This window comes from Toxotes jaculatrix, chromosome 12 (assembly GCF_017976425.1).
Source record: "Toxotes jaculatrix isolate fToxJac2 chromosome 12, fToxJac2.pri, whole genome shotgun sequence".
Classification (NCBI taxonomy): Eukaryota; Metazoa; Chordata; class Actinopteri; family Toxotidae; genus Toxotes; species Toxotes jaculatrix.
In genome coordinates, this window is record NC_054405.1 from 14,751,334 (window position 1) to 14,766,293 (window position 14,960).

General features: G+C 38.6%; 1 protein-coding gene across 1 annotated transcript; it reads right to left on the bottom strand.

Moving 5' to 3' along the window:
• Nucleotides 1-1,596: 1,596 nt before the first annotated feature.
• On the bottom strand, nucleotides 1,597-14,540 carry pou2f3 (POU class 2 homeobox 3). The gene is made up of 13 exons (XM_041052467.1): nucleotides 14,397-14,540; nucleotides 14,013-14,069; nucleotides 9,602-9,630; nucleotides 7,973-8,074; nucleotides 6,918-7,023; nucleotides 6,381-6,469; nucleotides 5,797-5,973; nucleotides 5,435-5,576; nucleotides 4,802-4,935; nucleotides 4,166-4,330; nucleotides 3,609-3,651; nucleotides 3,217-3,331; nucleotides 1,597-2,856 (listed from the first exon to the last, which is right to left on the bottom strand). The coding sequence occupies exons 2-13, from the start codon at nucleotides 14,059-14,061 to the stop codon at nucleotides 2,814-2,816; spliced, it is 1,194 nt and encodes a 397-aa protein (XP_040908401.1). The 5' UTR covers nucleotides 14,062-14,069; nucleotides 14,397-14,540; the 3' UTR covers nucleotides 1,597-2,813.
• Between the last annotated feature and the right edge of the window lie 420 nt (nucleotides 14,541-14,960).

Sequence of the window (14,960 nt, forward strand, 5' to 3'; positions counted from 1 at the left end):
ATAAGAGACAAATTAAACAGAAGCCCCAGCAGCAAGTCTCCAACAGAAGATGGGTTAGACCAGCAGAGGTCAGCATTTTCTCACGTCCTTACATCCAGACTAAAAGTATTGTGATGGTCTACATTTTTCTTATTGTCAACAAATCCCATGATAACAATGAGCCAACGAGCTGCGCATGTTTATTCATTACTACAGATATGGCCTTAGAAGTTTATATTGAGCGAACCCCACAAACACCATCCTGTTGCTGGAAATACTCACTAGTACATCAATGTGTATTAATCCGCAACTGAAAATAGTCGCCAACAAATATACAGTGTTCTCCCGTTTGATAAAAACTAGAGTGCCCAGCTACTAAAAGAAATAACTTAGTCTCTTTAAAAAGTGTATCTAATTGTGATTTACTTTTTTAGTAGGTGCCAGTGGTCTCTGGGCTGAGAGCCACAGACAGGATGGGGAAATCTAAAAACACTGACAGAGTAACACATGGATAGTTTTGTTATTTTCATGCGATTTGTTGACACTAAGAAACATACATGACATTTCCAGCCTCATGCTTTAACCAGATGGCCTCTGCAGGTAACAACAAAGCTGACCCTTTCTAAGCTGAGATGCAGAGTCACACTGTGGAGTGTCAAGATGTCAAATGAAAATACATTAATGAAAAAAAAATCACTTCAGCAGGTAACTTTATACATGCATGAACTATAACTGCCAAATCATATTTATCTTACAGTTTATAATCATTCTGATTACAAAAACCAGTACAGCAATAACTTATCCAGACAGGAGATGTACAACAGGACTTTTAGACTGAAGGTCTCAGCATGCTTCAGATGAGGTGTCTGTTGATAAGCATCTGAAACCTCCTTTGTGACAGAACTCTAACTGGAGGACAGTTTTTGTAAATTACCAAAACAGACTCTGACTTTATGCAGCCGTTGGGCGGGTTTGGAACTTTACGCCCTGTTCACACATACAATCAAAGCATAAATCAGGACAAGCATGATTGGTTGTTTCCAGGTTGTTGCTTCAGCGCATGAAAGGCAATTTGCATAAGGGTGAACATTTTTAAACGTCAGACTCAGGGTTGGACCTCCAGGATTGTGGTTCCACTCACAGCCTTTCACGTCTTCAGTTGTTGTATGTGTGAACGCGGGCATAAACCCGTATCAGTTTGTACAGTTTATCACACCAAGACTACAGAGTCACACAGAATACACAGATATTCAGAGAAAGAGATCTGGGAAGCAGTGGTGTCCATCCAGGAAGAGTCTTTTCTCCCAGCTTTTGAATTGGACCTCTCAGAACAGCTATAAATAGTTCTGACTTTAGGCCTGATCTGATGACATATTGTATAAACTTGTTCATTCGTAGCATACTGAGACTTCAACACTTGAACTGAGGCTGAGATTCACTGGAGTTTTGTTTAAAGCCCCTGAAACTTGGTGTCAGATGTTCAGTATTTTTACATATTCATGAATCAGCAACGATCACCAGGACTGTGAGTTTGGTTTGATTAGATTTAAATGAAAGCAAATGAACCCACAACGGTAATTTCATTTTGATTCAAATGTGGCCCAAAACACTTCCAACTATGTCAGAAAATTTTGTGTTCAGGTTCTTTAAAGTGAGTTATGATTCCAGTTTATTAAATCTTGGGTCTTTTTTTTTTTTTTTTGTAGTTTTATCCATAATTCCTAACATGGTCCTCACCGCGTTAATGGCTGAGATCTGGGAAACTACAGCAACATCACTGAACAAGAGAAAACATGAGCAGACAATCAGACAATCAGACAAGTTGTAAACAAACCCTTCAGGTTAGACAAAGTTGTTTAGGGGGAAAACAAGAAACAATAAAATTATGACTGTTGTAAACATCCATTGCAATGTACAGACAGACACTTTGGTTCAGTTTTTATTTACTCTGCATACCGTAGTAGTGTGCATACAGTTTTCTTGTCTGATCATGTTTCTTGTTTCATTGGCCTTTGTTGCCACAGTCTCACTTTCCCAGATTTCATAATTACTGTGGTAAGTACAGTGTTATTATAACTGATAGAAATAGTGGCCAAATTTGCAATAATAAGACTTTGATAAACCAGAATTATCCTTTAAAGAACTAAAATGACCAAATCAAAAAGCCGTTCTGTTCACTGATGGTGTGTTGCATTGGTGAATAGATGAAAATTCTATTAAATCTATTAAATTGTTTTGACTGCATATTTATTTAGACAGGCAAGCAGTATGAAATGCATCAAATTCACTAACACAACACTATAATATGAACATAAGAACACATCATAACAACAGAGATCATTGTGGATGGCGTAATGAACAGCTTGGCACACAATCTTAGGGAATCTGGACCTGAATCCTTCAACAGTCAGATTATTTGAGTCTTGATAGTTAAAAATCCAAGCCACAAACATTTAGGCATGAGAATTCCCACCAGTATTTTTTTTTTTTTTTTGTGTGCGTGTGCGTTTCTGTGTATTCTTCATCTTTGCAGCTGATCTAAGCAGAGTTAAAGAGTCACCTGAACACAAATCAAACAGCTTGGGGCTGTCTGTCGGGACGTGTGTGTTTACAGAAGTGTGTGGTGTGGTGCAGTCCTCTGCTTGTGCTGCTGTTTTGCCTTATGGGTCCATCAAAGGTTTAGCCTGTAGGTGTAACCCCGTTCATAACGGGGATATTGTGTTACTCTGCCACATCTTAAGTGTACATCCTTTTCAAAAAAAAACAAAACAACAACAACAACAACAAAAAAAACCACAATCTTGAAAAGCTTCATATGATACAGTTCATGTTTATCAGTGATGGTATGCAGCGGAATTCCATGTGCGGTACCAGGAGCTGAAAGGTCAAAGGGAGGGTCACAGGATTATTGACAAATAAAAGTGACAGAAAACATAACTTCAGGCAGCAATTAAGAGTCAGACGAGAAGATTGACACCACTCTCATGTCGGTTAGCTTAACTTAGCAGACAGACTGAAAATGGCTCCAACACCTCTAAAGCTCACCATGTCGTATCTAGTGTGTTTAAGCCGCACAAAAGTGTAAAAATGATATATGGTTTTACAGAGAGTTATGATTGTTTCTGGGCCCTGAGCTGTTGTTATAAATTAAAATATTGAACTATGTTTCTGGTTACACATTTTTAGAAGTTTTAGAAAAAAGCAGCCTGCATGGGTGATTAGGTGAATGTCTCTTACCCTGGTGTGCTGTAGGAGGCTGGGTTGGTTTGAGATGTTAAAGAGGCAGAGGCTGTGGACAGGCCGTTGGGAGAGGCTTCACGGCTAGCACTGTTTGGAGAAGAATTTGATGAAACTGGAAAAAGAAAGGAAAAATTTTACTAAATATGCACAAACATTTTTTGTGTGTGTTTATATTAGTGTGTTAATGAAAATGCTGGGAAATGTTGTTTGTGACATTTGTGAAAATGTTACGTTGTTTCCAAGATCAAGAATGAACCTACACTCTAATGTTGTAAAATCCAGAGCTAAGGTAGAGGAACATACATGTGTCAGTCACAACAGAGTGAATCATAATCAGGTAACAATGAGTGGGCCATTCTCAACAGGTGAATCTAGGAAACAGAACTTACTTCCGCCTGAAGCCAGAGGGCTGTAGGATCTGGATGCTGAGGCCTGAAATAGTGTGAAAATGTACATAAGATGAGAAAATCCATGTCAACCTCATGTTTGTAAGTTAGGTACAAAGCTGGAGACAGGACATGGTTAGCAGTATCTGGCTACCTCAGTCAGATTCTGCTAACCAGATGATAAGAGCCCCTTATTTACCTCATAAATGGTAAACAGGGGGCTTAGAGTTAAGTGTTAGCAAGTGTTGGAAATCTTTCTTTCATTGCTTCCTCTTACTCCTGTTTGAGCTATTGCACCTGTGAGCACACACACACACACTGGATGATATGGTGTGCTGACCACACACCCTGATCAGTTTCTCTTTAGACCACAGTAGGATTTTAATATTAAATTAGCATATTAGTAAAATTCATGAAAGCGTTCCATTAATGCCACACTGTGCTGATTCTTGCCAGAGAAACATGAATTAAAGGGAAAGTATGAAGTGTCACATGGGAATGGTGTAGTATTTCAGCTGCAGACACACCTGCCACATAAAAAAAACAAAACAAAAACTAACCATTCTGGAGTTGTAGCTGTGTGATTTGACAGGTAAACTAGCCACCGGGCAGTAGATCCTCTTCTCCTTCTGGCGCCGATTACAGAACCAGACTCGAACTACCTCCTTCTCCATGGACAGCTGCTCGGAGATCATTGTTATCTCCTCTGAGTTGGGCTTGGGGTTCTGAAAAACAATATAATGATGATATATTAATGAAATACAATATAGTGAAACACATGTAATAATATAAAATGCACATTATTTAATGCACATTAAATGCATTAAATGCCTTAAACTGCTTATAAGTGTTAAATAATGGGAGTTTCAATAGAGTGTTACCATTGATAACAAAAAATTTGTCATGACCAAAAGTGTTGGATAAATTCAAATTATGACCTGATGATGGTGCTAGATCAAAGGTTACAGGAACACCAAAGCTATTCCAGTTCCTCCTGAGAGGCAGTCCAGATCCAGGTACACAAAGATAAGGGACACACAGTAGACTGCACTAATGACTAATGTCATTAAGACAGTGCTTTACTTTAAAAGCCTGAACAGCTTAATTTCTTCTACAGCAAATAAATTCTGTAACTTAGACAAAAGAGATGGTTCACTATAAAAGCTCATTCAGTATTGACTCAGTCTTGAACTCACATCAAGGAAACGTTTCTCCAGAGTCAGCTTGATGTTCGTCTCAATGCTCGTCCTCTTTTTCCGTTTGCGGCCGTAGCCCTCCATCAGGGGCGGCAGAGAGGTAGGGTTGCTCATCGAGTCAGAAGGAGAGTTCTCTAATGGGAAAACAAATGTAACATGGACATAAAACATTACTTCACATTTACTGCCCAAACATAAGAATCCCCTGCATGAACATCAGACTCTAATCTCACTCTTTGCAAGGATGCTAATGAGTGTTTTTCCCAAAATGTCAGACTATTCCACTGAGAAGGTGGTTTTAGCTCAATCTTAGAAGTGTTTACAGTTAATATTTCTGAAGCAGTAAAACCTTTTTAACCAATAATGTTCCAAACTTTACTGAGTTCATCTACTTCACCTGCTTCTACAAAAACTCAGTCCCAACATCAACAGAGGCTGCAAGTATGAGGTAATGCTAGTTATTGTAGAAGATAAGACTAGTGGTAATAGATAAAGGAGAACTGTTACAGATACATACAATTGTAGTATCGTTTAATGTCTGATAACACATTTGTTTTAAGGGTTTTTCACATCAAGCTAGAATCATCAGTGGAACTGTAATGAAAAATGAAAATGGTATTCACTGTGTTGTACCTGCATCACTCAGCCATTTCTCCAGCAGAGGTTTGAGCTTGCACATGTTTTTGAAGCTGAGGTTGAGAGCCTCGAAGCGAGAGATCGTGGTCTGGCTGAAATCATTCCCGTACAGTTTTCCCATCGCGAGGCCCACGTCTCCCTGTGGTAGAGCACACACACAACTATCAACTATTATCATCCTTGTTAAAGAATCATTCTTGTTTATTACACCTTGAATTGCATTTTTGCAGTTTTGTCCATCATTTCTATCCACTGTGGTCACATTGTACTTAATAAAGTAATTGATGAGATCTGGAAACACAGTGACATTGTTGAAGGTTTTTAAAGGAAAACAAAGTGGGGTTCTTCCTCTTTATTACCTGAGTGAAGCCCAGTTTGATGCGTCTCTGTTTAAATGCTTTTGCAAATTGTTCCAGTTCCTCCAGATCACTGGGTTCTTCCTGTGGTGGTACTGACATGTGTTTGGGCATCTGCAAGTGAGACATGTCCATGTGGTTCTCCATAGATGGTCCTGCCAGACCAGAGCGACTCATACCCTGGACCAGACAAACATCAGAGAGAAATACTTCAGTTTCTACATGATGGAGGTGATGGCCAGGCTTTTGCTTTCCTGTAGCACACAGACGTTAACATCTAGCTCTTTAACTGCCGAACATTACACTGCGTTCACCAGCAAGCCTCTAACTTAATTGAGGGACGATTGATGCCGGGTTTTTAGAGTGAACCTAAACTGTAAAGCTGCAGGATGTAAAAACAAAACGAGTTAAAGATGTTATAAATGTCCCTTGAGCTGAGGAGAACTGCAGAGGTGGTTGATTTGTCTTTGTCTCTTTTACTATGAGCGACACTTTTCACATACAAGTATTCATTAGGCAATCTGACATTCCTGGAATGTTATACCTTGTGCTGATGTGTGTATAGACAGGAAGTGGACTGGATTTACCTGTGGAGTAAGAGCCAGTCCAGGCTGATGCTGAAGAAGACTAGTTTGACTCTGGCCAGGAAGGGACAGCAGGTTTTGCTGCAGAAGAGCTGCAAAGGAAAACAAGTTTTATAATTCATTTATCTCTCAGTAGCTTTTAAGTTAGTTTTAAAAACTAAACATTGTATGGCAATATCATATATTTTCCTTTTCTATTTTTTTCCACACATACCACACTTCACTGAAACCAAATTAGACATATGCATAAAATCCGAGATGCAGTATACAGTTGTTTTTTTTTAATGACTGTATCATGTTCAGTGGAAATCTTTCATATTTATAGGCCCTGATGTTTTGCACATTTCCCCCAAATTTAGCCAGACATAGATTTTCAGAACTCTTGATCAGGAATGAAAGGTTTTGAGAGACTGAATGAATGAATTCTTGGCTATAATCCAGTTGTAGTTCATTTGTTCAGTGGTATTTAAGAGGTTAAAAAAAAAGCCGTAAATCGCTGAAAGTATGTCAGACAGCATCTGAAGTTTAATGAGACTCCACCTTGGTGGCTCGTGGGGCTCTGGGAGAGCAGGAAAGAGGAGGGAGATGACAGGTGAGACGGTGGCATCAGAACCAGCTGCTGCATAGTATGGAGAGAGGTGAGCTCCTGGAGCAAAACAAAAAACACAATAACAACAAAAAAATTTAATTAACTCACCTGTACATAGAGGCTAAGCTTCAGAGTTCAGTCTAAAGTGAATACACTTTATAAGAGCACTATGCAGTAGTGGAAGGCACATTTACATAAGCATATTACCACTAATTCCGAGGTACTTGCACTTTACTTTAATATTTAGATTTTATGCTGCTTGTGTTTGACATACAGTATATCTTTCTGCATAATGAGTACCTTAACTTTTGATAGTTTAGTGCATTTATCCATGCACTGTCCTATAGAGCAGATATGAGGAAGTTGTACTTCAAACATATGATGAGCTTCTAAAATATGATGCAATATTAGCAGCATGTGAAAGCTCCTGCACAACCAATCACAATATCACTAGTTCTAGCGGAGTATTTAGATTAGACTGATTAAGTTGGAGCTGATTTTAACTGTTATATTTATTGCTGGGTAGTTTGATCTATAACAGTGCACCATATTTAATGTGCTCATTATATGATATGTCTATAAAATATTAGTCTGTGCAGTAACCAGTCTCTACAGTATCTAACGCTGTCAGTTAAATGAATTAAAAAAAACATTTCCCTCTGAAATGTAGTGAGTGAAAGCAAAAAGTAGCATAAAATCAAAATATTAATGTAAAATATAAGTACTTCTAATTTCTATATAGTATAGTACTTGAATTAATTGCCTTAGTTACTTCCTCCCTTGTTAATGCAGCTGCAATAATAGCTCAATGATAAGAATATAAAGAGATTCAAAACGCAGTACTTTTACTCCCTTTTATATTTTTATATTTCTACTTTTACTTCAGTAAATAAGAATGGTTCTTCCATCACTGCCGCTCTCTGAGACAGAGTCTCTGATGAAAGGCTCATGTACTGTAACATGACACTCTGAGATGTTGTTGAATGATTTGGAGTCTGTGTCTCACCCCAGTCAGCTGCCCTCCAGGCACTGGAGAGCTCTGTGTCAGGTGACATGTTTTCAGTGTGGAAGCTGAATGAGGTGAGTCGTGGATGTCCTCTGTCTTTATCTGAGACGCCAAAACACAACAAAGAAGCGTTAACTTAAATAATAATAGATTAAATAATAAAGTTTTGTCTGTGAATAATGTCAGGGGCAAATGTATGCATGCTTGTGTACATCAGACTCTGCGTGTGTGTCGTGTGTGTGTGTATGAGACAGTGCACACACACACACACACAACACACACATTCCCGCACTCAGACTCATGTACACCAGGTCCAGGACCAGTTTGGTCACTAAACATTATACAAAGAGTGACAGACTCTTTCCCTCCCTTTGTACGAGGCCAGTATGCAAATATCCCTCCCCCTTCCCCAGTTTCCCCCCTCCCCCTCCCCAACTCATGAAAGCCATGGCACTTCCTGAAAACATGCGCTCTAAAAGAAAAGTACTCCGCTGCCAAAAAGATTGTTTGGAGAAGTATCCAAATAGCTGCAAACTATTTGAGGTGTTTTGAAAGAGATGGCAGTCATTGTTGACTTCTGTGGGGAGGGCAGGTAGTTTATCCTGAGGATGTTAGCCGTCTAAAAGTCAGTTGAACCTTATGTCTCTGGTAAAGGAACATTTAGTACCATTCATATGGCTCTGGGTTATTTATATTCCAACTGAGGTTCCTTATCAAGTCTGCCAAAGAATACAGACTTACACAAACTCTTTTGATATTCTATGGGTTTCTTCCCATGAAAAGACCAAAACCAGCAATGTATTGATCCTATCAACAGGTAAAGTCTGATTTATCTTGTTCTCCTGTGCCAGAGCTCCAATGTTGTCCAAAAACTACATCAATGAGTTGCACAGGTACACTGGGCAACAAGTTCCTTCATAATGATGTTTTCAGGCAGTCCCACTGCTGCTGTAGACACTCACTAGAGGATCCAGTGTGTATTAATCTGTGGTTGAAAATGGTCCCAACTAATGTTTTCTCCTGTTTGAGTAACACTTGCCAAAAACAACACTACCCAGCTGTGGTAGGAAATAACTGAGCCTTTTTATAAAAATTAAATTATTTACTGGACAGTTTTACCACTTCAGGCCCTTAAAAACTGTTCAACTGAATAAATCTGAGACGGAAATATCACTCTTTGGTTAAAGTGCTGGCAACTCAAATGAGGGTTTGTAAGTACTAAATGTGTATTAATCCACCACTGAAAATCTCAACAAATGCAATATTTACTCCTGTTTGAGTAACATTTGCTAAAAACTACAGTGTGTAGTTGCTTTTTAAGTCTTTTTAAAAATAAATTATATGTTTGTGATCTGTCAAGTAAAACTTAAATAAATAAAAAAATTAATAAATGTACACATAAAGTAAATTTGATCTATGTTTGTCCTGAAAAGGCATCAGTTTCAGCCACTGTGCTGGATACAAACATCACTGTGTATGAGCATGCTAGCCAAGAGGAAAAGGGTTTCTACATGTTACACAAAGCAATCCAATATCCTGCTGGTGACAGAGATCCCATTCATGAAATCCTCATTCTCTGGAATCTGAACACAGGAAGTGCAGTAAGATATTATGAACTCAGTTACTCACTTGTCGATTGAAGTCGATTCCATTTTGTTCTAAATGTCAGAAAAGAGAAGAAGATTCAGTTTGTTAAGATGGTGCTCTTTGACACTCAAAACAATTCAGATCATACAAAGATTACATTAATTCTGTTGTCATTCAGCTTTAGCCCACATGTGTTTATGCCATTATTTCACCACTAGATCTTCCTCTTGTTACGGCTGCAGTGACAATTTCCAAACAGCATCCGTAGATTTTAATCTAACTTTATTTCAAATTAAATTAAACTTAACAAAAACTATTGCAAAAAAAAATAAAAAATAAGCCAGACTTTTTCATCCTTTGGCAACAGTTTTCTGAGCAGTTTTTTTTCAGTTTGATTTGATTTATTTATGGATTTACGAAACACACCACTCAATGAATAACATATCACGGTAAGAACATTTATCTCTAACATGTTCCCAAATTAAAATGGTAAAAGACAGACATAAACCAGGTAAGGAAATAGACTTAAAACCAAAAACTGCATCTGTGCAAACTTAAACAAACAATCAATTCAGCTAAATACTACAAAAACAGATTAATAGCACAAGTAAAATTTATTAATAACCAAAAAATTTGAAGGTTTCACTTTGGCTTTTGGTAATACTGGTGGAGTTTTACAAGCCAAATTATCATTTGATTCATCAAGAAAAGGCTTGCCAAATTAATAATAATATAGCAATATATGGAATAATTAAAAATTAACTGCACCTCAATTACAACAGTAAAATGCTGTAAAAGTGATGTAATAATATAAAAGTCACAGGTTTGCTGAGTTTGCAGGTGCTGTTAGTCTGCATTGGGTACTTTTATTTTCATTCTTTGAGTACATTTTCCTCATTATACTTGAGTAACGTTTTTCAACGCAGGACTTTGAGTATTTTACAGTGCGGTATTGGTACTTTTACCAAAGCGAAGCATCTAGAAATGCCCTTCACCACTGGTTATTGTTCACACACACAGCTGTGTGTACAAAAACACCCTTTTGGCAGGTCTTTTCAAGAAGTGCATTTTTCCTCCTAAAATGTACAGCTTTCAGTGTGGAGTGTATGTGGAGAGGACAGGAGCTGATAGAGGAGGAGAGTTCAAAGGTGTGCTGGATAAAGCTCAAATCATTTGAATGTCAAATGGGGCTTTTGGGACTGTGTGTGTATGAGAGAGAGGCAGTGAGGTGCTGGAGACTCACAATGCAAATACATCTATAACCCCCTCCAGACACCAGACACACACACACACACACACACACACACACACACACACACACACACACACACACACACACACACACACACATGCACTCCCCTCCCCCTCTGACCTCAGCACCACCCCACCATGGTACTCATGCCCCAGTACAACCAGCTTCACAGCCAAACTTCCAGTATGGAAATGACCAAGTCATGCAAATAAGCTTGGAGTGCAGGAAGGCTGTATTAGAGCTCATGCACACACGCATGCACACACGTACTGGAAATAATTATTACACAGAAGTGTATAAATACATTCACAGCACTGAAAAAAAAAATCCATTTTAACCAGCCATTTCATCTTTTACGCCATCTGTTAGGCCTAGATTCAAATTTTGAAAAGTGAATAAAATGCAAGTGACCTGCACTGGGAACAAGTGGAGTGATATCATCCCTTTGGCACAATTATCTGCCTGACTTAAGTTAGTCTTCAAGGCTCAATAGTACTTGGTACAGAAGCTGTTTCTTATTCCATACCGCATATTAACTGTTCTCTATACTGTATATACTAAATACTAATTCTCATAATACACAGTTTTAGGAGTTATTGTACAAAAATCATTGTGTATTTCAATTTTGTACTAACAGTAAATGACGCAACATGCTCATCAGTAGCTGGTCATAGTCTATATATTTTTTCTTATTATCAACAAATCCAATGAAAAGACCAATACTTATACTTTCCGATTTGCTTTCTGAAGTATCTGAGGAACTTGTTGGGGGCTATTTTTAGCAGAGGATGGATAATCTGTGTATTTACAGCAGCATGATTGTGTGTGTAGGATGTGGTCAAAATAAACTACATTGTCTATGTCCGAGGCAATGAAGGAACATTTCACTTTGTGTTGCGATTGTTCTTAGACAACAGTACAGTTCTGTGGCACTGATGAATAAGCTATCAGGCTTTGGCTCCACAGACTTAATAGGATCAATTAATTCTTGGTTTTAAAATAAGAAGAGTATAGAACATCACCAGCCTTGAAAGGAGAAAGCGAGAGCAACAAGTCTTTCTTAAGCATTAATACTTACAAATTTCACGGGAAAGGCAACATTTTTTTTTTTAGAAACATACATGCAAAATCGCAAAAAGTACTGAATGTATCTGCAAAATGTTGACTGAGTTTGTTTTCTGTACGGTGTTAGCGCTTAGCAACTTAAGCAGTCAGCTTTTTTATGGTCAGGTTCAGGCACTCACTGCACTTGGGTTAAGTTAGGGAACGATCATGGTCCTATACAGAAAAAAGTCAAAAGTGATTTGAGACATGAGACAGAATGTGTTCATGTTGTTAACATTTAACCATGAACTTTCCCTATCCTTAACTAAAGTGTTTTAGCTGCCTAAATCTAATCACACACTTGACTCTGGACACAAACCCCAGTCTGTGGTATCAATGCAGCCCTGCACTCGGTCACAATCCACCTCGACTCTGTGACTTGCATGTGGTGCAAAAAAGGGCAGCAGTTCACCTCCAAGGTGTATGTGAACACAATTCTGAGGAAACTCAGTTGCCCAGAGTTAAGCAGGTGCAGGTGCACGTTCATCCTGTTCTGCACTGGAGCACAGCTGTAAACATGAACACTACAAGTTTCTACTGGGACAATCGCAGTGTCCAGTGAAAGTGTCTCTCCTCTCCTGTCTTCCACCTGATTTCAAAACACTTTAAATGCTGAAGAGTTAAAGGGTCAGTTCACCCAAATTACAAAATAAAAATTCCACATGTTCTCACTAACCTCGAGTGATGTCTCTCCATGCAGATAGTTTTGGTTTTATTTGTTTGTCTCTGAGATTTCTGCCTACATGCCAGCAAAATGGAGGTGAATGAAATTAAGTTTGTTGTGCTCACAGTGCTGAAAAAAAAATCACCTTCAAAATAATTTATATATAGGGAAAAAGTCTCCGTTTCTGTGGATAGTTAAACGCATGTAAACCGTTTTTATAGGGAATATTTCTTCAGCGGTTTCAATGAAAACAGTGAGGTCTTTGCTGGAAAGACTTTTCTGTTTACTATTTCGATTTTATTTTTCTTTGTTGGGAACACCACAGACTGTATTCACCTCCCATTGTAGTGGATGGAGGCAAAAATCTCAGGGGCAGAAAAACCTAAACCAAATAAAACCAACAATATCTGCATATGTAGACACCTGTAGAGGTAATGGAGAAAACTTGTAACTCAAATTTTAGTGAAACAACCCTTTAAAATAATACAGCAAGGCCACTTGGAAATAGACCGTGACATGACTAATGATAAGAGCTGCATAAAAAAAAATACAAGTGTGGCACATGGTACCTGATCACACACTTACAAAATGTCTTTGGATGATCATATATTGACAATAACACAGACATTCAGCTCTTCCACTTCTCGCACGCAGCCATTGTCTAAATAAAAGTTCCACATTTTCTGTTACTGGTTCCTGGTTTCGTTTCGGCTCGTTGCTGTCTTCAGCCCCCCAGGCAGAGAGCATTTCTCTGCAAACAGCCTCAGGTGCATCCTGGTATAGTAACCAACTGCCACAGTATCCACACTCACACTCACACACACACGGCTCCCTGAGAAACGGGAGCAAGTCAGAGTGCTGCTTGTTTAGCTTTTATCATGTGGACCAGTATGAGGAATAATTTGTTGTTTAGAGTGTGCTGCGTCTAGTCAGAGGGAGTTCCTGTGAAAAGTTGTACTTAAATGTTTCTAAAACCTGATGTAAATTACAGCAGCAAAGATCACTGAACAGTGATAAAGCCTATGACCACAAAGTCAGTTCATGTGTAACAAAAATGTTCTTAAGATTCTTCACTGGCTCACTTCAGTCAGACAACAGTAAATTATGTTATCATTTTTCCAGAGATCTTTTAAACATTATAAATTTACACACAAGTAAGCTTCCTATCATAGACTCAAGTTGAAGATGGTAAAATGTGACTTGCTAAAGGAACAAATCAAATAAAAACTAAAGAACCTTAACTTTTTACCTTTTTCACATGTAAAGAAAATAAACAAACTCTTTCTGTGGAACTCCGGCATCACCAGCAGTGACAGAATAAACACAGCCGAGCAACAACACAGGTTCCTCAGTCACATCTGTTGAACTTATCTGTGTGTTCAGATGATTCAGCGGTGTTTGAGTGCACCATAAGGAAGGTGAAATATCCTTACCTGCCTGTTCAGCTGGAGCCTCCGACTGTTCCACCGTGTCTGCGCTCATCTTAATATCTGTAATGATAAATATAGCTGATTTTCCTACAGGATTTTAACTTTACCAGGACAATGAAGCACTCAGGCCACCCAGGAAAATGATCTTGAATTTATTCTAATGCGCCCTCCCCTCCACACCACCACACAAACTCCACACATTCCTGTGTGATCCCTAGCTGTAATATTCATAAGCAAGGCAGACGTTCCCATAAAACACTACCACCAGTCATCTCTGTATGGAACAATCACACAGCAAGTAAACTTATTAAAACTCAGCCTGTGTGACGTGAAATAGTGACAATATTAATAAGTCATTGACGAGCCTGTGTTGGAGGAGTGACCCACCTCAGGTAAACAGTTTGTGCTGCTCCAGTTCCCTGTCCGTCTCCCTGATTATTCAAAAAGACGCTTGTGTTAGGGTAAAAAGTTTTGGAAATCCACGGCTGCTTATTGGCATTTTCCTAAGTGGAGAAACGTTCACCTCTGCCGTTCACCCCACACTGCCTGACTGGCTGATTTGCATGTGTCTCTGTGCGTCCTATCCAGCTCCAGACTGTTTGCATAAAACAACAATGGGGGTACTGCAAATTTACAGCGTGTGTGTGTGTGTGTGTGTGTGTGTGTGTGTGTGTGTCCGAATGAAGTCCTCAGAGTACTTTGAATAACAAGATGATGTTTGTGTTATGCCTTAAACCTGATATAGCTCAACATGTGTAAGTTATACAGAAAATTATATGGAATCTTGTCACAGTTTCTTTCACTGATTTTGAGATATTAAGTCATTTGACAAAGTGAGTATAAACAATGAAATGAAAAGGTAAATTTTGACGCATAAGCCAAATTTTGGCTTACTCTGTCAGAATTTTGACAGAATGAACCAAAATGTCATCAGTGTGACTCAACATGAGA